Source organism: Biomphalaria glabrata, chromosome 13 (genome assembly GCF_947242115.1).
Source record: "Biomphalaria glabrata chromosome 13, xgBioGlab47.1, whole genome shotgun sequence".
Taxonomy (NCBI): Eukaryota; Metazoa; Mollusca; class Gastropoda; family Planorbidae; genus Biomphalaria; species Biomphalaria glabrata.
This window is the reverse complement of record NC_074723.1, coordinates 3,203,236-3,227,263: the sequence shown is the minus strand read 5'-3', so window position 1 is coordinate 3,227,263 and position 24,028 is coordinate 3,203,236. Positions and strand designations below refer to the sequence as shown.

General features: G+C 37.8%; 1 protein-coding gene and 1 non-coding gene across 2 annotated transcripts; one reads left to right on the top strand and one right to left on the bottom strand.

Annotated features, from left to right (window-relative positions):
• Positions 1–8,754: 8,754 nt before the first annotated feature.
• On the top strand, positions 8,755–23,222 carry LOC106058396 (protein PIF-like). The gene is made up of 7 exons (XM_056007329.1): positions 8,755–8,914; positions 14,584–15,352; positions 16,280–16,408; positions 18,994–19,196; positions 20,613–20,772; positions 21,596–21,760; positions 23,036–23,222. The coding sequence occupies exons 2-6, from the start codon at positions 14,591–14,593 to the stop codon at positions 21,755–21,757; spliced, it is 1,416 nt and encodes a 471-aa protein (XP_055863304.1). The 5' UTR covers positions 8,755–8,914; positions 14,584–14,590; the 3' UTR covers positions 21,758–21,760; positions 23,036–23,222.
• Positions 12,260–12,369, bottom strand: Trnai-uau (transfer RNA isoleucine (anticodon UAU)). The gene is made up of 2 exons: positions 12,332–12,369; positions 12,260–12,295 (listed from the first exon to the last, which is right to left on the bottom strand). It is a non-coding gene; the product is annotated as a tRNA-Ile (tRNA).
• Positions 23,223–24,028: the final 806 nt, after the last annotated feature.

The window sequence follows — 24,028 nt, the reverse complement described above, 5'->3', positions numbered from 1 at the left end:
CAGGTGCTCTCTATTATGTCAGCCAAGGAAAGTTGATGCCTAAGCTGGTCTTTTTTGAACGGTGGATCTTGAATCGAGGTCAAGTGAGAGGTCTCAACCTCATGTGCACCCCTTCATGCACACAATGAATAACGACGCAAAATTAAGTAATCGGGAAGAGACTTTATCGTATCATTCTGCAACATTTATGTATACAATCTTGTTCATCTCTCAAACACCGGCACCAAAAAATGTCATAATAAAATGTATGTTAATTATGCATGCCCTTTAAATCCCATGTATTTTGTTATAAAAAACAGAAACAAAATACTGTTTCTTTTCAGAAACCGTTGCACCAGAAATTTGCAAGCTACAAAATGTTACGAAATAAGATTTTTAATGTATCCTAGTTTTTCAGATCTAAACGTGACGGACGGACAGACGGACCACACAAATATAATAGCTGCTTTTTCCATTTTAAGGAGGGTCCCTAATAGCTAAAGATAAGATACAGAATCAATAGTGAATAGAAAGAATCTTATCTTATCTTATATAATACAGACGTTACTTCAAAAAAGAAGATGATTACGTCTTACTCGTCATGCATTTAGTCATGCATATTAACCAATGACCTAAATTCTGCCAAGTCACTGGTTTTCCTGGCTGACTCAGGCAACCCATTCCATGCTCTAATAGCACTAGGGATGCCTAGTTACACATGGTATATAAACCAGTTACACACCTAGGAAGACAGTAAATCAATTATACCAAAGAAAAAAAAAGTCCTCTAAAAATGTCCTCTAAAAATGTCCTCTTAAAATGTCCTCTCAAAATGTCCTCTTAAAATGTCCTCTCAAAATGTCCTCTTAAAATGTCCTCTTAAAATGTCCTCTTAAAATGTCCTCTCAAAATGTCCTAACATTATTCCAGATGTTTATACGTTCACATCGGGTACATCGCCTGCTTGATTATTTTTGTACAAAATTCATTGATACCAAATAAAACAGTTTTTTAGTTGATTCTGTTTCAGTTAGAATGTTAGATTGTTGAAGGGAAACCCTTATAGTCTCTTTTGAAGTCTGAGTTTTTGACATATTTAAAATCTGCGAAAAAAAGTTGTTAGGGTGAACATTTTACCATTATTTATTTAGAATATTTAGATACTTTAAAACATTAATATTTAATAAATTATACATTAAATTATTCACAACTAAAAGCAAATGAGATAATATAAAATTTTGTTTTGAACTATTGCCTACGTCAGTCCCTTCTAAATTTAACCAATCATATCGTTCGGTATATTCGAAATAGGTCAAGAAAATTACGATCGCTTCATTCTTGCAGTGACTGTTAGGCCTATTCCATAGGTCATGATAATTATTGGTACAGTTTCATACACTTTCTTTTTAAATCGATAGAACTAGATAAATGTTTCGATCGAGACTCTAATTTTAATTTGATCGCTGTTCCCCCCCCTCCCTATCCAAAAAAAAAAAAAGAAGCTGCCTGTTTGACTGATTTTAAGAACCTGGTCAGATATGCATGTAGGTCAAGCTAGTCTACTATAGTGTGTAATCAACATTTCTAACTACACATAGAAATCCGGTTCAAATCCGGTTGGACGCGCAGAAAAATTACACGAGAAAAACATCAATTTTTTGAAGTCATAATTTTTAAATAAAATATACAAAAATTAATATGGAACGAGGAATGTGCCTTTATCTTTGTGTCTTTCTGAGTATTTAATTAAATTTTGTTTTTGTATTTGAAGATTATGGTTCAGTGTTTTATGTCTAATTGCTACTTTACTTTTAAGTCTTCTATCCTGAAGGCTTTCTAAATTTAGTGATTTAACTAAAGGTGTTACTCTAGTCAAATGTGAATATTCGTTTGTTATTAATCTCACTGCTCTATTTTGTGTCTGTTCCAGTTTCTTAATGTTTTCTTGAGTTGAGGGGTCCCCACTCGGAGGATGCATATTCGATTATATTGTATTAATGAATGACTTTTTTTTGGAGGGCGGTTTTGACATTGCTTCCTTTTCACTGGAATCCTTATGAATGAATGAACTCTATGTTGTGCCTGTTGTATTTATGTGTATTTTTCTGTTGTGTTGTCTTTATATGAGAAGAGAGTCTTTGTAATCACAACAAATTTCCGTAAGGATCAATAAAGCAGTCTTAGTCTTAGTCTTTGTCTTAGTCTTAGTCTTAGTCTTAGTCTTAGTCTTTGTCTTTGTCTTAGTCTTAGTCTTAGTCTTAGTCTTAGTCTTTGTCTTAGTCTTTGTCTTAGTCTTTGTCTTAGTCTTAGTCTTAGTTTTTGTCTTAGTCTTAGTCTTAGTCTTAGTCTTTGTCTTAGTCTTAGTCTTTGTCTAAGTCTTATTCTTAGTCTCAGTCTCAGTCTTAGTCTTTGTCTTAGTCTTAGTTTTTGTCTTTGTCTTAGTCTTAGTCTTAGTCTTAGTCTCAGTCTCAGTCTCAGTCTCAGTCTCAGTCTCAGTCTTAGTCTTAGTCTTAGTCTTAGTCTTAGTCTTAGTCATAGTCTTTGTCTTTGTCTTAGTCTTAGTCTTAGTCATAGTCTTAGTCTTAGTCTTAGTCTTTGTCTTAGTCTTTGTCTTAGTCTTTGTCTTAGTCTTTGTCTTAGTCTTAGTCTTAGTCTTAGTCTTTGTCTTAGTCTTTGTCTTTGTCTTAGTCTTTGTCTTAGTCTTTGTCTAAGTCTTTGACTAAGTCTTAGTTTTAGTCTTAGTCTCAGTCTTAGTCTTTGTCTTAGTCTTTGTCTTAGTCTTAGTCTTAGTTTTTGTCTTAGTCTTAGTCTTAGTCTTAGTCTTTGTCTTAGTCTTAGTCTTAGTCTTTGTCTAAGTCTTATTCTTAGTCTCAGTCTCAGTCTTAGTCTTTGTCTTAGTCTTAGTCTTAGTTTTTGTCTTTGTCTTAGTCTTTGTCTTAGTCTTAGTCTCAGTCTCAGTCTCAGTCTCAGTCTTTGTCTTAGTCTTAGTCTTAGTCTTTGTCTTAGTCTTAGTCTTTGTCTTTGTCTTTGTCTTTGTCTTTGTCTTAGTCTTAGTCTTAGTCTTAGTCTTAGTCTTTGTCTTAGTCTTTGTCTTAGTCTTTGTCTTAGTCTTTGTCTTAGTCTTTGTCTTAGTCTTTGTCTTAGTCTTTGTCTTAGTCTTTGTCTTAAATACGGCTGTATCTAATGTTTTAAAGGGAAATGAATATTAATGTTTAATAAAATCTGCGTCAAAGGGTGTTAACTATCATACTGTTTATATAAATGATAGATTCAAAGTCTTTCAGAAGCCTAAATTTCGAAGAGGAAAAAGCACTAAGTCATTTGGGTCTTAAGAAACATGTGTCATATTGTAGGACCTAGGTACTTCGAAAGAGTGCCTCGTCATGACTCGTCACGCGAGCTTTGTGAAACACACACTCACCAAATATACACACACACACACACTATGATAAAGAAAATCACGAACCAAAACCTAAAATTGTATGAAATGGTTCGGGGGGTAAAGAAATAGAACAAGAAGATCTAGTTCAATGGAACTAGCGACAGACAGACCGAATCGCGATTCAGTTGACACTCAAATATTTTACATGAGTGCGCGCCTTCTGATGAGGTGACTTCCGGTGGGAATTAGGGCATGTGGGAGAACTCTTTCATGTTTTTATATCGTTACATTCTGATATGCTTCAAATAAAAACAAACAAAATTTAAAAAAAAAAAAAATGAAATACTCAGAAAGACACAAAGATAACAGCACATTTCTTATTCCCTATGCTAGGACAAATTTGTACAAGTGCTCTGTCTTCGTCGGTGTATGGGTTGGGTTGTCTGAATCAGTCAGGGAAACTAATGACTTAAATGAGTTTAGGTCTTTGACTAACATTTAACGATGCGCATAGAATATATTTAATTTCTCTTTTTTTTAGAGTATGGGGGGCGCGGTGGCTGAGTGGCTTCCAAACCTATGGTCCTGGGTTCGAATCTCGATGAAGACTGGAATTTGAAGATTAGTTTATTTTATTATTATTTATTGTTATCATTCTAAGGTCATGACATATAATAAAAAAAAAGACAAGAAAACATACCATGACAATGAGGTATTCTTGCAAGACCATTAAGGGAGAATATGTGCTTCCTATGTAGGCCTATATCCTCTGCCCTACTGATCGCGTGGTCTGAAAGATGAACTTTTATGACAACAGAAGCTAAATTGAAGCCAAACAAGTTTTCTTTCAGAAAAGTTTTGTTCAACTTCGAGACATAACAAGTCTAATTCAAGATATAAGAAGTTTAGTTCAAGACATAAGAAGTTTAGTTCAAGACTTAAGAAGTTTAGTTCAAGACATAAGAAGTTTATTTCAAGACATAAGAAGTTTAGTTCAAGACTGAAGAAGTTTAGTTTAAGACATAAGAAGTTTAGTTCAAGACTTAATAAGTTTAGTTCAAGACATAAGAAGTTTAGTCCAAGACATGAGAAGTTTAGTTCAAGACATAAGAAGTTTAGTTCAAGACATAAGAAGTTTAGTTCAAGACATAAGAAGTTTAGTTCAAGACATAAGAAGTTTAGTTCAAGACATAAAAAGTTTAGTTCAAGACATAAGAAGTTTAGTTCAAGACATAAGAAGTTTAGTTCAAGACATAAGAAGTTTAGTTCAAGACATAAGAAGTTTAGTTCAAGACATAAGAAGTTTACATCCATGGTTAATTTGCGCGTGAAGAATTTAAAAGTAGAATGACGAGTCGGTTGTAAGTCTTTGTAAAAACACTTTATCATCTGGGTCTTGAACCCACTTCATCGTGTCAAGAATTCAAGTACCATTAGGGCTCTCATGAGTTAACCGTTTAAGTAGATCAATGTCTTCTTATTGTGGCCAGGGAGAGGTAGAAAGTAGATGTCAATTTTGCTTACGCCACTAAACTAGTTGTTTAGTCGCGCTACCGTGCAGTTAGGACTTGATGGGGGGCAATAGAGATTGCCAGACAAATAAATTCTCCATGTACGATACAAAGAGAGAAATTGACATTAAAACAAATGTGACAATAAACCAGCAGATTAACAACTATATTTAGTTCTTAATAAGTTCTAAGCTTATCACTCTGTTGAGCATATTTTAGTCGGCGCAAGTTTTACTGACCATTGGGAAGACATTGCCTTAGACTGCACTAGTTGGAGAGAGACAGTGACCAAGAAAGCTATAGACAGCGAGAAAACATGGGCCTCAGCTCTTGAAGTAAAGGGTGCCATACGAAAAATGGCCGGCTCCTCTACCACCTTAAGCTGGGTCCGTGTCCATGCTGCAGTTTTCGCTTCTTGGCCTACCAATCTTCTCCATGTTTGCTTTTATCTCTCACCATTTCTCTTCTCCTGTGGGTTCCAGCCCAGAGCGCCTGTTTTGCAAGATATTATGTTGTCTTCACATTGTGTGCCCAGCAGACCAAGTTAAAAAAAAAGTAAACTTTCACTTTTAGATCTTGCCACCTATGGGGCAGATGATGTTAAAGTAATCTATTTCTATGGCCAACGGTTAACAAGAAGGGTGTTATGTGGCCAGCACAACGACCAATTACCTTTACTTTCCCCAACTAAAGTCAGGTACCAGTTAGAGATGGGTGGACTCACGGACGCTGAGTGGCTGAGTGGTTAAGGGCTCGGCTTCCAAACCTGGGGTCCTGGGGTCGAATCTTGGTGGAGACTAGGCTTTTCAATTTCTTGAGTAGACCAAGTAGTTTCACTTATTACTATTAGCTGACAAACTGTTCATGGGTAGAACATGGACACTGGATGGGTATTTCAAAAACGGTCCTAACGATATTCCTAGGAATCTGACAGTTTATGTGTATCTTTGAACAATTAAAACTTTTTTTTGGGTAACAAAGCTTATATTAGGTGTATCTAGACTAACAACAATAAAGCTGTGTGATGAGATATATTTTTACCAGTTGTTTTTGTTTAACACAATTTCAAGTTTTTTAGCTTTCTCAAGGAGCTATAATCACTTTTTGTCTGGACCAGTTGGGAAAGGAAGGAGAGAGAAAGATCAGGATCGTGTTTTTTTTTAGGTATTTTAAAAAGTTGTATGACTTTAATTTGAATTCGAGTATTCAAGCCCCTCAAGCTTGAACTAACCACTGTGCCAGCAAAGTGCTAATGAAAATAAGCTTTACAGTTATCAATTGTTAGATAAGAGATGAACATATTCCCTGCACATGTATAAATGGGACTAATTCAGCTTATACCATCACATCTGTCAAATACAATTTCTTTCCCTTGTTCAATACCAAACAAAATAATTAATTACCAATAGTTAATTAACTTGATTCTTGTTTTGTCAGGTATAAGACATAATTGTGCAAACTTTCAAATTGATGCGAGATTGAATTTTGGGAGAAATAACGTGTACAAACATTTACCAGACAGACAGACAGACAGCGTGAGTTGATCTAACCTTTGAAAAAAAAAAAAAGCTAATTGGAATTGGACAAGGTGAAAACTCTGGCTTGATCGTTATAATTGTTAAATTCATACTACTTTACGATCAGCTGACACATGTGACACAGGCGAGAAAGACAGCTAGTGTGCTATGTCGATGGACAAGGGAACTTTGCATGTGAATAAGACCCGTGTTATGGTCATCTGATGATAGGACTGTGTGGACCAGATCAGAGTGTGTAAGGCAGTGCAGTTTAAGACAGGACAGCGAGGAGACCAGGACTGTGAGTCGGCCATGAAGTCGGTCCGCGTGGAGTCCTCAAGTGAGCCCAGGAAGAGAAAGAGACAGCAGAGAGTTTAGTACTGTGATGTACAATGTAGCATTTTTAGTTCTTGATGTGTTGCCAATAGTCTAGTATTGGCTGTTATCTATTTGACCATTATTAAAGTACCAGATTATTTGGGGCTCTTGTTGTCAGGTTCTTGTGTTGATGTGTTGTGTGTTTGGCAGTGTTTACAGAAGGTCTGAGTAGGAGAGATCGTAACAATACAACCGCTGGGCCCGGTACTGCTTGGCCCGGTACTGCTGGGCCGGGTACTGCTGGGCCGGGTAACGCTGGGCCGGGTACAGCTGGGCCGGGTACCGCTGGGCCGGGTACTGCTGGGCCGGGTACCTATTCTATATGGGGTATGATCTTTAGCCAAAAGGCGAAATATTTTTAACGAGCTGAAATGAGAACGGCGTAATAGATGATGCCCCGAAAGCTCTATAGAGCTCAACTCAAGCGCAGGTTTGACATCACTTTAATAGAAGAAAGTCTCTGGCATCAAAGGGCTTATGGTAGAGCTAAAGAGCTATTACGAAGGTCCGTGGGGCACACTTTTCAAACCCGAAGAAAAGTTTTGCCGAAGACAGGCATAAATGAGGAAGAGAAAACTTAAATAGACCCCTCCCCCCCACACACACACCGATAGTCAACAGCTTTGTCTGCGTGATGCAACAAAAGCAATGTAGGTCCCAACTAGGTCTTCGTGGTTACGGAATCATAAACAATATCTAGTCTGATCACGAAGCTACAACACAATTTTCTAATGGACCTCATTCACCAATCGTAAACAAACAACATTTAGCCACGTGGTGCTCTATCTCTTCTATATAATTTACGATCTCATGTTATGATGGTTGTCACGTGACAGTTTTTTCCCGTTGTTTTATCAACAAGATCACGTGACTAAATGTTGTTTGTTTACGATTGGTGAATGAGGTCCATTCTATTTTAACATAACATGACCAATAACTTTTGTATATAGTTATACAGTGTAGTGTAACTGAGTTGATTTTCTGCGTGCGTCCAGCGCAGCGGTTCTCACCCTTTTAAGCTCGGCGACCCCTTTTTTTACAACCCCCTCACTCTTCCACGACCCCCACCCACCCACACACACACAGCAATAGAAGAATTGGCGAAAACAATCCATTTATCGATGGTCTTAGGCGACCCCTGGCTAATCGTCAATCAACCCCTAAGGGGGTCGCTACCCACAGGTTGAGAACCCCTGGTCTAGCGTGTCAGAAGGTCATGTCCAGTGTGTGTGTGTGTGTATAGTACTGCATCAGAGTTATGCGAGGCGTGCTGGCTTCATTCACTGTTTACTGTAGTCTAATTGTGTCGAATAAAGCCATGTTATTGGTATACTAGTATTTGTTGTTTCATTACATACAGTCTATTGAAATCAAAGTATTTTGAAAGAAAAGAAACTGATTGTTGAATAAAAAGGCGCATTCTTATATACACTATAAATAGAAATTTTACAACGCTAATTGAATTCTCCGTGAAAAAAAAAACTGTGCGATCTTTTTTTGAAGAAAAAAAAAAAAGGTTTGGTAGAATTTCGTGACTAAATATTGATTCAAGAGAAAGTAAAAAAAAATAAAACTGCACAAGTGCACTGGACATGATTTTTTCTGGAAGGCTTGAGTTCAACTCTTGTTTTTGTGTTGACTTTTTATTAAAAACCTTACAACTTGTGAAGATTTTTTTTTTCGCCATGTAATGTGATCTTTATATAGACATTGTCAAGTGTGTGCGCTGCTGGGGGGGAGGTGGGGGGTGTAGGTCATGGAGACGCGCAGTAGGTCTCGGGTAGCGGATAGATGTTATTGAACTAGTGTAACGTAATAGAAAATAAGTGTTGGCATGAGGGGGGGGGGAGTCACGTTGCCCCCCCCCCGCCTATCTGGTGAAGATGAGTCCATTCAACAATTCTTCAAACTTTAATCATGAAAATGCAAGTCGATGCAACCCTTCTCCACCCACATGTGATATAAATGCACCCCCCCCTCCCATCCCCTGCCAATGTCCATCTAAGAAACACCGGATGTATAAAACAGTGGAGAAAAAGTTCGAGTCTCCAGAGAGTCCCCCCTGTTAGCCTTGGACTTTAGTATTGATTTAAGGGTTGGCTCTGATTCAACATTCTCTTTCATTTGACTGCAAACACCTGACAGCTGTAAGTAGCACATACTTTTCAATACTTTTTCTATCCTAAATATGATTTTAGAATAGACCATAAGTTGCCATTCTTAAATTTAAGGGCAAAATTCCTTTTTCAAAAGTTATTTGTGGAATATTCTGGAATGAACTAACAGTATGCATTGTATGATTTAAAACTTTAAACTTAAGCCGTTAAGTGCCATTTTTCTGGACAATATTGCGTTAAGTCAATCAGCATCAACTCAAGAGAGAAAAAACAAACAAACAAACACGTATTTTAGATTTCAGAAAAACCACGTGACATATCTCAAAATTGAGTTGGAACCCCAAAACGGGATCATGACACATACTGGCGTTCGTAGTCAGGTAAAAGAATCCGATCCATTACTGAGGATCATAGCAGTAAATGTTTTTTTTAACAAGACCTTTAAAGTTCTAATAGATTAGAAACAAATAAAAAGAAAAGAAATAAGGAAAGACATTAATCAGAAAGTAAGACTTTTTTTTTGAATCCAGACATTTTTCTAGCTTCTTAGATTAAGTTTTAGCAGAGGTCTAAAGAAATTTATCAGAAAGTAAGACTTTTTTTTGAATCCATACATTTCCAGCTTCTAAGATCAATTTTTTAGTTCAGGTCCTAAGAAATTTGGATTCGTTTATTTCAATTGTTCTATTGTTTCCTTAGTAGCACAATTTTCTCTTATCCAATGACTCACACACAACTAAAGAGAGAAGGGGAGAGTTTTAAAAAAGGGAAGCAGACTATATTTCGTACGTTACAAAGAGCATGAACTTTGGAACTTATTTAACTGATTGTGGTTTTAAGAAAGCTTTCTGAAATTGGAAATAACATTGAGCAGCCAAATAAATTTGAATGTTTCCCATCAGCGAAAGAAGCAGAAATGGACTTGTCTCAATGGAGCCAGACCAATCGTTATACGAATGGTCTCGAGTGGAACCGCTACAGTGCTTCGCCATCAGGCTTTCACCCGGGCAAATTATCTCACAAGGGCTAGTGTCCTTCCTACAATTTTCACTTGAGTCTTCCAGCCTTCCCTGTGGGTTCCAGCTTATAGTCTTTTTTTTTTTTTGTTCCACAATGTTTTCTGCTATTCACTAATCTTCGGACTCGAAGACAAGCCGTATTATTATGCAATTAAAGAAAACTATAGAAGCTTCGTTTTTACTTGCTATAATACAAATATTTTTTTCAACTAAGTTAGTACTTTGTTCAGATTTAGAATTTAATTAGAATACATAAAGTTTAGTTGAATCTGATGAAGTTTCTATTGTGAAATAGTCTAAAACACTCATTTAAGACGATGTCTGTTTTGTTGCCCTCTGTATTACATACGAAATGTTAATGTCATCATTATATCAGAATAAAAAGGAGATGAAAATTAGTAAAGCAGATATTGTGGGTAGACCCCCCTTACGAACTTTAAAACGTATCGATATATTGACCGAACTGAATTTTTGGAAAACTCAGCTGGATCATTTCGGGTCGTCTTCCTTTGATTCACAGCGAATGGTACCGTAACATGTAATAGTTGTGCTTTAATGAAATGGGGTAGTCAAGGAAACGATAAGTAGACTCTGAATGTAGAAACTACCAGGAGAAGTTGGACATATCTTTGCCTTGTTATGGAGTACCAAGATAAGCCAATAATTTTAATTTTTGGTTTAGAGATATTTGTTGCTGTTTTTATTAAACAGAGTAGCTTTAAACAGCATTATGAAATCAAAAACATAAAACAAATATGGCGGCATTCTTAGTTTGAGCCACCAAGAAAAGATGGCTAAGAAACGCCTAGAGATTGGAGGATTGGCGAGAATACTTACCAAGAAGGCCATGGTACAGAGTTGCTCAAATGCTCGAATGACGCGTAGGACGTAATCATCTTCTTTTTTGAAGTACCGTCTGTATTAGATAAGATAGGATAAGATAATGTTTAGTAAGAATTAACCTTTTGTTAACGTGGGCCATTTTTGTTTCACTTCTAATGCAGATGCGCCACACACATTTACAATCAGGGGCGGACTCGCTATATGGGCATTTTTGGCAAACGCACGGTGGGCCAGTACCCAAATGGGCCGGCAGGGCCATCTAAAGGGTCACTATGACAAGTTTAAAATCTTTTAAAACATTCTCTTTTAAGAGTCACCCTTTGAGCGTAATAATTTTAAAAAAATCTTGTACAGTGTAATACTAATATGATCTGAACACATTTTCCAAAATGAATGTAATAGCCTAGATCCGTGAACAGTGGTACTTGCAGGCTACGTCCCGGATGGTATAGAAATGCCCGGGCCGATTTTGACACCAAGACCGCTTCTGCTGATAATTCCTTTTGTTTGTATGTAAAATGTTTTACATGTTTCGGATGTTCCTTCAGAGCTGAAGATAGTTTACTTCCTAGACCAAACCTCCCGTAGGACGACAGGGGATGGGAGTGGGCAGGATTTGAACCCTGGACCATCGATAAATCCGACAGTCCAGCGCGACCAGGCAACCCTTTTATTCGTTTGAAATTTGATACTTTGGACATAATTGGCAGTTTTATACACCCAGTATAAAAGTTTCTAACAAAATCATCTACATTTATGATTGGATGGGCAGAGATACCATTTGTAGCGAAAGGAATTTCACACACACACAAAATGAATTTCACTCTATGGACATTTCTGAATTAGCGTTGATCATTTTAATAGATTATTTCTGTGCATACTACTAGGCCTAATTAAATATGAACAGTTAATTAGCTTTAATGAGATTTGACTTTGTTAGGAATTGGAAAATATTATATTTCCGAGTAGAAGCTTCTTGTGTCTTATTTTATTTAGTTTGTTTTTTTTCATTATATGAAAACACATTTTTACCAATGATATTCAATTATAGTAGAATAATACAGAAAAATCACTAATATTATTGTTAACCGGGGTGCTGGACATAATAAGATCAGAACCTACCTATCTCTTTTTAAATTTAATCATAACCTTGCGAGAATCAATACTAAGAACCTCTACAATGTATCCCCGTCGGGGGCGGGTTGGGGTTGCTGCTATGCTTGGTAAAGACTGAAACCTGACGTTGTTTAAATAACAAAAAAAAAAATAATAATAACAATAAAAACTAGAAAGGTTCGGAAAGTAATTGGGCACCAATGTAGACTTTCTCACAAATTCACGCCATTTGTCTTTCGTTGTTCTGGTTGTGAAGACTTACACTCATTGATGTCATCGGACTTTGTTTTTTTGTTTTTCACTTGGCACTTATGGTTGTTTTTTTTTTTACCATATGCCTTTTACTGAGATACATTAAAAAATACATAATCAAACAAAAAATATGTAAAAAAAAACATGCTCCAGGTGAGGATCGAACTCACAACCTCCGCATTACTTATCCCACGGCCATCGTGGGGAAGGTACTGTCTATAAGTACGGCGCGCTAACCGATTGTGCCGCTGGAGCTGTCCAATGATGCTTTAAAGGTAAATTATTATCATTGTCTCTGTGGCCTACGGTTAATACACCAGCTGCCTTTTTAGATCCGAAGGTCTGACAGGGGTAAGTGAAAGCAATGTTCCCCTTTTCAGACCATGTTGCTTATAGCCGGGCAGACGATGTAAAGGTCATCTGTTGACAGGGGTACTGTTTTACTTTTACTTATTATTGCATTAAAAGAATATTTCTGAAAAAAAAAAAAAAAAAAAATTAGGACCTCAGGCTAATCTGTCAGCTGGTAAACGGTCCAACAATATCATTAACTATGAATAATTTTTGGGTCCTAGCTCTTTGTAATGAACATGATAAACTGATCTAGTTTTGACCACTCGCTAAAGCTCCTGCGACTATGACTTTTTCTAATTGATGAACTCCAGCGGGTTTATTATAATGAACAGTGTATTTGATCATGAGCTGTATACAACTTCTCAATAACCTTGACTGCTCAAAAGTATTACATGCTCATATATCTGCGACTATGAATTTATCGTCGATGATCTTTGAATGCCCCTCCCTAATCCACCTTAGGCAGACCCTACTTCCACCACAGCCCAACATAACCAACACCCTGTACGGCAGTGCTGAACAACTGAAGATAACAGCACACTAATTTTCCTTGGCACAGTCTGCAAAAGAGCTCACAGCTCAGCAGCAATAAAGCTGGCTAGAAGAAGAAGAAGAAGAAGATAGTCGATGAACCGCAGCGGCTATATTACATTGAAATGGTCGTTTGCCTTGTGTGTTATTGTAAGAGAAAGTATAATCTGAATATAAAAAAAAATTCTCTCAAAAAAAATAAAATAAATGGAATGAGTCAATATCAGTGCCAAAATTCCTAATAATTAAAACGGTTTAATAGAATGAGTCCATATCAGTGGTAGAAGTCCAAATAATTGAAACGGGTTGAGACAGGAATAAACAAAAATTGACTTGAGCCCAATAATTAATAAAAGTCAGGTCTTGGATTACAGACCCTGATTACTAATACTTCGAAAATCTGAAGCGTGTTCTCGGTTTGGGTTTCTTGGTATCAAAACCAAGTAGGTCTCTGACATCATAGTAGCTAATGAGTTAAACTTCCATTAGTCTATTCTCAACACATCGGCTTTATTATTTTGAACGATCAGACATTTCTTTCTTTGTATCATCTCTGGAGTGTAGTGCGCCACTTGTTATCATGCAATGCGCCATCTTTGGCGAATGAGCCACAGGCTAACCACACCTGATCTAGACCAACACTAATAAATCTGTGCGGCTAGAAATATTTTTACCAATTATTTTTGTTTAGCGCATTTCATGTTTTAAGCAGTATCAATACGCTAGGATGGCATCACTTCACTGAACCAGTTTGGGAAAGGATGGATGGGGGGAGGGGAGGAGGAGGAGAAATAAAAGGGCGAATCTGTGTTAATGTTACCATGATCGCTTTTTTAAATGCATGTAAGAAAAAAAGTTGAAAGACTTATGAAAATAGAAGGTTTTATAGTTATCTATTGTTAGCTTTAAATTTTAAAGTGCGACCTACAAAGTTTAAAGTGGACTGATTCAGCTTATACCACCACACCAGTCAAGTAGAGTTCATTTCCCTTTCCCTTTACCTATCCCTTAATCTGTTGGACCGTTGGGGCACCATGCAAGATTTGTCTATCTCCATTCCTCTCTGTCGTTTGCCTTTGAAAGAATCTATTTCAATGTCAGGCCTGTCCATTCTTTTATGTTTGTCTTCCCAATCACTTATCTCTGTCTTCCTCTTCTTCCTCTTTTTTTCCTGGTTCTGTTCCCTGAAGGAAGGTCCTTGCGAGCCCCGAATACCTTGTAATAAGGCCATATATTTTAAGCTTGCTTTTCTTTTTTTTTTGTGATAGTTAGCAGGTCATCATGGGGTCCAATCGCTACAGTAAGTCTGTCTCTAACCTTTTGGTTTGTGAAGCGGTCTTTAAATGTTCGAGATACCAAACAAAATAATTAATTCCCAATAGTTAAATAACTAATTAATAAGTGTGCAAAATGTTAGCTTGATCCGAGATTGATTGTAGGAGAAATAACGTTTACAAACATATTACCAGACAGACAGACAGACAGACAGACAGACAGACTGACTTAAAGAGTTTAAGCGTAGTAAAAAAAAACAACATAAGTTAAATAAAAGGATAACATTCTATATTATATTTTTGCTTTCAGACTGAAGATGAGAGTCTTCTTCGTTCTGTTGGTAATTCCCATGGTCCTCGCTGGCGACTTCCGCCGGATGTGGGTGGACGCTGGGGAGAAGATCAAGGACAAATTCGCCGAGAAGGAAGGAGCAGAGGGGTGGGGCAAAGAGCCAGAGACTCAGGACAATGACTGGGGTGTGCAAGTAGCGAAAGGCTGGGGCGAGCAGGCTTTGAAAGGCTGGGCCGAACAGGCCTCCAAAGGCTGGGGTGAACAGCCTGCCAAAGGCTGGGGGGAACAGCCATCCAAAGGCTGGGGCGAACAAGCACCCAAGGGCTGGGGCGAACAAGCACCCAAGGGCTGGGGCGAACAGGCCTTCAAGGGATGGGCCGAGGAAAAAGCTAAAGAGTGGGGCGAGGAGAAACGAGAGGGCTGGGGCGAGGTAGCCAGAAAAGGCTGGGGCGACAACCAGCGCAACGATTGGGGAGACGACAAACAAAGAGGCTGGGGAGGCGATGACAAGAAAGACGCCTCCGAAGAGGACAGGCCAAGATGGCGCTGGGGGGACAAAGAGGAGGATGACAAAAAGAAAGAGTGGGATCACGTAAGACGCAGGGATCGCGACGACGAGAAGAAATGGGATCGCGATGAAGAGAAGAAATGGGATCGCGATGAAGACAGAGAACGGGGAGACAGACGCAAACGCAGGGACGATGAAAAAGACGATGATGATAAACCAAGACGCAAAGACAACGAGAGAGATGACGAGGACGACGATAAAGGCCTTGATATTAAAGAGGTAGGTCATTCATATACTTACTTACACATGCATTCTTTTCTTAAAGCAGTAGGTGTATATAGATTTGTCACATTTCCAGACATTAGTGTCTAGGCAGGTGTCTCAACAAAACGTTATATATTTATAGATATTCGGCTGGCTGGTCGTGCGGTATGCGCTCTGAACTGTCGTATACATGGTCTTGGGTTTGAACTCTTCTACAGCATCCCAATTCCTGCACGAGTTTTGGTATTATGGATGTAACAATCATTAATTCTGAAGGAACATCCGAAGCAAGTAAAACAAACAAATGAATATTAATTTGAGTGAGAGTTGAAAAGGCTCAAAGCCTCTCTTGCGAAATCTCTGCGTGTAACGATTATGTATGTAGAAAGTCAAGAAAACAGTATATTTTAGATTGCAAAGTACATTTTAAAAGTAGATAAAATTTAAGTAGCTTATAAGAACTAATAGACGTTGAATTTAGATCCATTGCGTGCGTGTCTTGTGTGTTTGGGTCTTGTTAGTGTGGTTCTTGAGTGTCTGACTGTGTGAGTTTTGTGAAATGCGTGTCTTTTGTGCGTGTCTTTTGTGTACTGTTCCTGTCTGTGTGAATCTTTTGAGTCTGTCTTGTATGTTTGTGTCTTGTGTGTGTGTCTCGTGCGTGTAGGTATTGTGTTTGGGTGTCTTGAGCGCATGTGTGCCTAGTGTGTGTGTGTGTCTTGTGTGTGCTTGTCTTGTGTATGTGGGTCTTATGTGTGTGTGTGTGTGTCTCGCATGTGCTGGTCTTGTGATTGTGCGTCTTGTGTGTGTGTGTGTGTGTGTCTTTTGTGTGGGTCTAGTGTGTGTGGGGGGTGTTATGTATGTGTAGGTCTTGTGTGTGTTCTGTGTATGTGTTCTGAAGAAAGTCAGTGTATAAGTAGTCTCTTTGATCTCACCATTCCACAGAAGAAAGCTTTGTTTGCTCAGTTTAAAGAATGGCTGAAGAAACAAGAGAAGCAGGATGATGACCAGGAAGACACAAAAGAGTACTTGAAAAAGAACTTGGTTATCTTTAAAGAGTACATTAAAAGAAAGGTAAACTCTTGAACTGACTCTCTCATTATCCTTCTACTACTCAGCTTAGTTTCACACGACTTTATGAAGTCAAGAACAGCGCCGTAGTTAAAATTGAAAAGGCCCTAAGCTTTTTGAGATATGGGGCCCCTTTTTTTGTATGTCCAGATATTATATGTCAGTGGAATGGGGGGGGGGGGCTAAACTATAACTATTTACCTATAAGCGAATGCGGTCCAGGTCTAGAAGTTTGGCATTAGCATTTTCTTTTCAAAAACTACCTTTTATCTCAGGGGTTCCTAGCCTGTGTGTAGCGACTCGCTTGGGGGTCTAATGACAAGTTTCCAGCGAAAAAAAAAGATTTTTTGTTAACATTAATTATATCATTAGAAAAAATTTTTCTTGCTTAAATTGTCATACGAGAATAAATGTCTCAAACCACTGAATCATAATCATCCCAAACGTTCCTATTGTCTCAGCATAAATATTTGTAAAAGTCTCAATTACATCATACGAAGCATCGAAAAGCAATGTTACACTTTTGCGAAATCAAAGCTAGCATTTATATGGCTAAGATAAACTCAGATAATTAAAAAGCACATCCGTTTATAATTAGTAATACGCCATCAAGTTGTAATCTGTTCTAGAAAAGGTCAGGGGCGTAGCTAGGAATTTTCCATCATTTGGGGGCCCGGGGGGCTTGACCTCTTTAAGAGCCCCTGCATTTTCCAATGCATGTAATTTTTAATGTAAAAAACACTCATTTGGGGGCCCCTCTCAAGTGGGGGCCCGGGGGGATTTTCAAATTCTCCCCCCCCCTCCTCCCCCCACCCTAGCTACGCCACTGGAAAAGGTTATAGTCTCGTTATGAAACACTCCCCTAAAAATGAACGTTAAGAAAAGAAAATAGAATGACGATTTTAGACGATATGGTTTTACTTCAATAGTTAGAGCAGGAATGGAGAAATCACATAGCCCCATTTGCAACGACATTCTATTATAAGCATTAATGAATCTGAACAATCTGAGACCTCATTTTGATATCAAACATACCAGCTTTGCCGACAACGACATACAGTATTGCAAATGTAAACTGTGTCAAGAAAGCCCAATTTTACTGCTAGCTGTTATGGCTCTTCCGCCGTGTCAAATCCAAACAATGAAGTAAAAAGGAGGTAACCTTCACCAACACAGTAAACACCGGGCGAAAGGCCGAAAGAATCAAATTAGGTAGTCGACACGAGTGTTAACAAAATAAACACCTTTAATACTAAAAAAAAAGGGATTCGTCCAATGTCCTTCGTTATTAGCCGTCTGTATCTTTAAAAGACGTGGTGTTTCTAGTGTCGAATAGAGCGTTCTTGTTTTTTAAAGATCTATCATGTCACTTGTCGCTAAGTAAAACTTTCCCCTTATTCCCGAAACAAATACTAAAATTCTAATCATGTCATAACACAGCAAATACAATAAACAAAACAACGCAACCGTTGAACACTTCTTATTTGGTGGCCCTCAGAATAAAACCATAGTTGGCAGCACTTTATAACGGTGAAAGTGAACTACGGATAATATCTCATAATTTGTCGTCTTCAATGAGTTCAATTTCCAACAACATATCTGAACGAAACAGAATTTTCCAACTGGTTAAACACAGATTACAGAAGTCGACGTGATGCAGAAGATAACACCATTCTGATCATGTAAATATTTCCATACAAGTTTCTGTTTAGGTGAAATAAGCTCAAACTTCACAAAATAAAGGTTGTTGTGCTGGCCACATGACACCCTGCTCGTTAACCGTTGGCCAAAAAAAAACGGATAACCTAAGTTATCATCATCTGCCCTATAGATTGCAAGGTCTGAAACGGGAATTTTACCTAACTTTTTTTACTGACCGGTGCCGTTGACCTGTGCATACGAACGCAACTGACCATTTATAGAGATACGGAGTGTTGGAGGAGGGGGGGGTCTAGTAGTTTATTTGCTTGGATTTTGGTTTCTGCTAGACGGAATGGTCAAGTCAATGGTTTGTTCTCTGATCAGCGCTGTTCATTAGTCCACTGTATTTTAATCCAGTATTGTCGCAAACTAAAGATATTTGGTCCATACTGCTGCCTTTGTCTATGCATGCATCATTCACAGTTACAGCCCTTAGCTTCCCGTTTACCTGAATACATCAATGTAAACATCTAAATTGTCGATTTGTCTTACAAGATAAGCACAGATAAATGATCAGGAGGAGATAAGTTGCTGATCCCCTTTCGGACCTTGTGGTCTATATAGCAGAGTATGTAACGGTCATCTGTTTCTGTGTCATACGGTTAACGAGAGTGTCATGTGTCCAGCACAACGACCAACCGCCTTTACTTTTTCAACTAATGTCAGGTATCCATCAGAGGTGGGTAAACTTAGGGGCTCCATAAAAATCATGAAATTCAAAAATCCATTCTTCATCGAGATTCGAAACCAGGACTCAAGGATCAGAAGCCAAGCGCTTAACCACTCAGCCACCGCGCCCCCTCCACTGGTCAGTGTTGTCCCATATTTCGTGGAAATAAAAAATCCAAATAGCGTTAACCTCTGACCTTGAACTTCACTCTTTCTAGGCCTTGAAGGAAGAGGAAGAGAAGGAAGCCAAGGCAGCCATCTTTAAACAGATGGAGAAAGTCCAAATTAAGAAGATGCTGAACGAGAAACTCTACAGCCTGACCGAGGAATACAAGGGGCAGAAACTCAACTTCATGTATGAGATTACTGAACATTTCCTTGGCTTCTGCAAGTGCGACTCCTCCAAGAGCGTCCTCGAGAGGTAAGTACGAGTTTCTTGCATTGCAATATCAGGGCCGGCCTTAGGCATAGGCAAACTAGGCAGCCGTCTAAAGCTGCCGATTGGTGGGGATCTCTCAAAGAACTCAAAGAAATTTTTTTTTTGGATACAAAATTGAGAAACATTGATCGCTTCTCAAACATAGAATTTTATGGTTCTTTTTCTACCAGCCTCGCTCTAAGTCTCTAAAAATGTCATACTTGATATGACAAATTAGAGTTAGTGCTACATTTGTAGATTCTCACATTTCGCTCTTACTGTACAGGTAATGAGAAACAGACCTTCGGGTAGAACGAGGATAATGATTTCATGATAGGAGGGTGAAATGGACAATGTGGGAGATCAATATTTTATTTAAAGAGGAGGGGGAAGGGATGACGGAGGATTCAGTTTTAAGTGTGAGGGCTGAGAGTTTTATGTGTGCGGGATGAGAGTTTTATGTGTGCGGGCTGAGTGTTTTATGTGTGCGGGATGAGAGTTTTATGTGTGCGAACTGAGAGTTTTATGTGTGCGGCCTGAGAGTTTTATGTCTTCTCCTTTAATTGGCGGATCTTATTGTTAGATAGCTAGTTGAGTTAGTTTAGTTGCGCACTTTGTTAGACTGACAGTGAACGTACATTTTATAGTGACGGCATAGACTTTGGGTTAGAGATTAGAATAGACTTTTATTTTAATCAGTTACTGCTAGACTCTTGAGGGGTTAAAATCGCTGTTAGTGACGGACTAGACTGTGGCCCATTCTGTATTAAACATTATTTCAAGTTTCACTCTGAGTCAACTTGGTCATTTGAGTCTTTCTTCCTGTTGGTACCTGTTTATTCATTCTTGTGACGGATTAGCACTATCCAAGAGCTCGCGATTGTAATACATCTTACAAGGTACTCATGTACTTAGTGTAATTAAGCAACGTTAAAAATACTTCAAGTACATCTGAGTTACACATGCATCCGTTACAGTATACAATGTGCATAGTCTACATACATTGAGTTGAAGTACAGCATTGTGACACAAGCATTCTATGAGTGTGGGACTCAAGTATATCAGCACAGAGAAGATCATTCTTACGTCTAAAGAATGGACTGGGGTTTGTTATATACTCGTCAGCAATCAAACCCCTAGATATACGTACCTGTACAACCAACCCTAATCAAGTCATTGGTTAATATGCATGACTAAATGCATGACGCGTAGGACGTAATCATCTTCTTTTTTTAAGTAACGTCTGTATTATATAAGATATAGAGGCGATTTAAGGAAAATGTATCTTTTTTTTTAATCCCTTTTATTTCATTGTGTACTGTGTTCCATTAATCCATACATTTAAGCAAGGTTTTTAAATTTAAAAAAAATGTCTAGTCTATTGGGTAGCCACTATCCATCTTGTTCTCTGCATTTCAGAATCTACAATGGTCAATATGGCAGCCCAGACTTTGCCAATGAGATTGAATCTCAAAACTTTGACACCCTTCAGTTTGACTGGGGCAGTCTTGACACCATGAATTTCACTTTGAGCAACTCAACAATCGCCCAGTACATGAATGATCCCACTAAAAAAATGGTATATTGAACTAACTATCTACATGTCTGTCTGTTGGCTTTCAATATCAAACAAAATAATTCATCAAAACAATATTATTATTAAATATTACTTTTGTTACATCAATGTTACAATATGCATCCTTCGTTTGGTACAACTTAACTGATGAAATCATAAAGAATCCACAAGAGACACAAGATAGAGTATGCGATTAAGAAGGAATGACTATTTATATTTAGTAGAATCGCTCAAATTTAGAGACATTAACTCTTTCTCTCCGTAATTATTTACCACATTCTTGTGGAATCAACGTTGGTATCGTCAGTTAGGAGAGAAAGAGTTAATACATAAAACACTGAACCTTTACTTGCAATGTGCAAATACAAAAAAACAACACATACAATGATTAGAAAGATACTAAGAGAACGGTACATTTCTTATACCATATGCTAAGACAAATTCATACAAGTGCCCCTTCTGACCATAGTGCCTACAGAGCTTGAAATGACTTAGCAGAGTTTAACTTTCTATTTAACATGCAAGACTAGTTTAACTCTTTCTCTCCGTAATTATTTACCACATTCTGATGGAATCAACGTTGGTATCGTCAGTTAGGAGAGAAAGAGTTAACTCATGGATACGCGTAGGATGTAAATTTATTTCTTTTGTGAAGGATGTCTGTAAACCTATAAGATAAGAAGATTAAAATGAATTATAACTTTTAAATCCACATGGCACGCTCGTTCATCGAGGGTCACAGAAGCAGACGACCTTTACATCGTCTACCCTATAGATCGCAATACTTGCAGACACTTTTCTAGTTTGTCCTTCTTGTCCTTCCCAGGAAAAAATGAAATGGTTTGATAGCCTGTCACGTGACGAGCAGGTCAAGTTCATTCTCCACGAGTACATCCAGCTGATGTGCAGTTCTGCCAAGCAGCTCACTCTCTTGTTGAACCAGGCTGAACCAGACTACCTTCAGTATAGAAGAACCAAACACGCTTAACAGGTAACATGTGTTGTTAATTAGTTGTCTACTAGATCAGGGATTCTCAAACTGTGGGCAGCGTACCAGTCTTGTTGTTTTTACACGATATTTTTTTTCATCCTCTTAGTATACTATTTCCATCTAACTTCTAGAGCAGTGGTTCTCAGACTTTTGTCTTAATGGATTCTGTGGCATTTTACGTCTCGAAAGACGATCTTTTCCCTTTGCAACTTCTTGTGTGCCTAAATAGGCCAATCCTTGATACACAGCTGCGATCGCAGGTTGGGGCATATGTAATCACCAGGCTCCATGGCATTTTCACCCTTCTTTCTGCTTCTGTTGTGTATGACATCTGCAATCTGTGACCCTTCCTTTATGCTCTCTCTCCATGTGGATCTATCCAGTGCCACCTCTTCCCAGCTGCTAGTGTCGATTTTGAAGAGCTTCATGTCGCGTTTGCATTGCTCTAGAGGACGTATGGGCAACCTAAAAATAAGACAAACCAAAAAATATATACAAAAGTTAATCTGTTCAAAGTTTGTTTCGTTGGCAAAAATTAGACAACCAATATGACTTTTTAGTTATTTGACCTTACTTTTACATATTCGTTATCGGGGAATAGTCGTTCCCTATTTAAGCGAGCACGGGCCTAAACTTAAAATGGTACATTGACAATGATCATTCTGTTTACTGGTTCTCACCAAGTTGTACTTGTTTTAAAAAGTTTGAAACGCAGTGTACTAGATGACTAACGGCATTGCAAAGTCCAAGGGATAAATATTTAGGGGCAAGTTGCCCCTTCTGTCAGTGATAGCAGTTCCGCCGGGCTCTGTATCTGAGCTTCACGAGAAGCTGTGTCAGTATGTATTCAGATGTGTCAGTATGTATTCAACTGTGTCAGTATGTTTTAACTGTGTTATTATGTATTCAACTGTGTCAGTATGTTTTAACTGTGTTATTATGTATTCAACTGTGTGAGTATGTATACAGCTGTGTCAGCACATATCCAGCTGTATCAGTATGTATTCAACTGTGTCAGTATGTATACAGCTGTGTAAGTATATATTTAGCTGTGTCAGTAGGTATAAAGCTGTGTCAGTATGTATTTAGCTTTACTATGTATCCAGATGTGTCAGTATGCATCCGACATATCTAAAAGAGTTTGTCATGACAAATTAGAAAACAATGTCAGTCGATGGAAACGATTCTGTCTACTGACAATAAAGTTTATATTTTAATTGCAGAGTTAAGTTTAGCTTAAGATTTAATTGAATCCTTCTTCCATTTTCATTTCAGGTGAACCTCTTCAAGGGAGAGCAGAGCGAACAGAAGAATCTCATTTCATTATATTTTTTCACAAACATTTCTCTAACAGAAAAATCAATAAAATCAAAACCAATCTATCACCAAAATATGATATCAAATGTTTTAAGACATAATATTGATTAGTATGTACAATATATGCCAATAAAGATATTTTTTTTATACTTATAGAAAGTGCCATTATTATTTTGTAGAGAAAAATGTGCATATTTATAAAAAATGTTAATAAACAAAATTGATGAAAGAAATAATATATATGTTATAATAGAAGGTGAGGCGAAGTGGCTGAGTGGTCAAACGCTTGGCAAATGATACGAGTGGTTCAGGGCTCAAACCCTGGTGAAGACTGGGATTATTATATTTTGAGATTTAAAGGGCGCCTCTAATGGGTACCTGACGTTAGTTGGGGAAACGCAAAGGCTGTTGGTCGTTGTGCTGGCCACATGACACCCTCGTTAATCGTAGGCCACAGAAACAGATGACCTTTCTATCATCTGCCCTTGAGACGGTCTTAAAGAGAAACTTTACTTTCTCTTTTACAAGAGTATGTAATTTTGTTAAAGAATCCGTCTACGACAATTGTCTAGTTTGTAAAAGTTTGTTAAAAAGAGACAAATTTATAATAATAATTAGTGTATAATAATCGATTCATTAAAATAAGATAACGTCAAATTTCTTGCTCCATATGCTAGAAGAAATTTATTCAAGAGCCCCTTCCTCCATATTGCTATTAAAGCATGGAACAGGCTGCCTGAATCAGCCACGTAAACCGATGTCTTTGCAGTAATTTTATTAGAGTGATTTGTGTAGCTTCATGAATACAAAAAATTAAATTCAGGAAATGTTTTTCTCAATTGCACGACAAAACTTAGATAAAAATATATGACAGAAATTTTTAACAGGCTCAAAGAAGTTCTTTTAATATTATTTAAATTATTATCATTTCAATGCAGTGACAGTAAAAAA

Coding starts and splice junctions, on each gene's coding strand:
- LOC106058396 (XM_056007329.1), top strand. CDS start 14,591: ATGAGAGTCTTCTTCGTTCTGTTGGTAATTCCCATGGTCCTCGCTGGC. Junction 16,409..18,993: donor AAGAGTACATTAAAAGAAAG/GTAAACTCTTGA, acceptor CACTCTTTCTAG/GCCTTGAAGGAAGAGGAAGA. Junction 19,197..20,612: donor TCCAAGAGCGTCCTCGAGAG/GTAAGTACGAGT, acceptor TCTGCATTTCAG/AATCTACAATGGTCAATATG.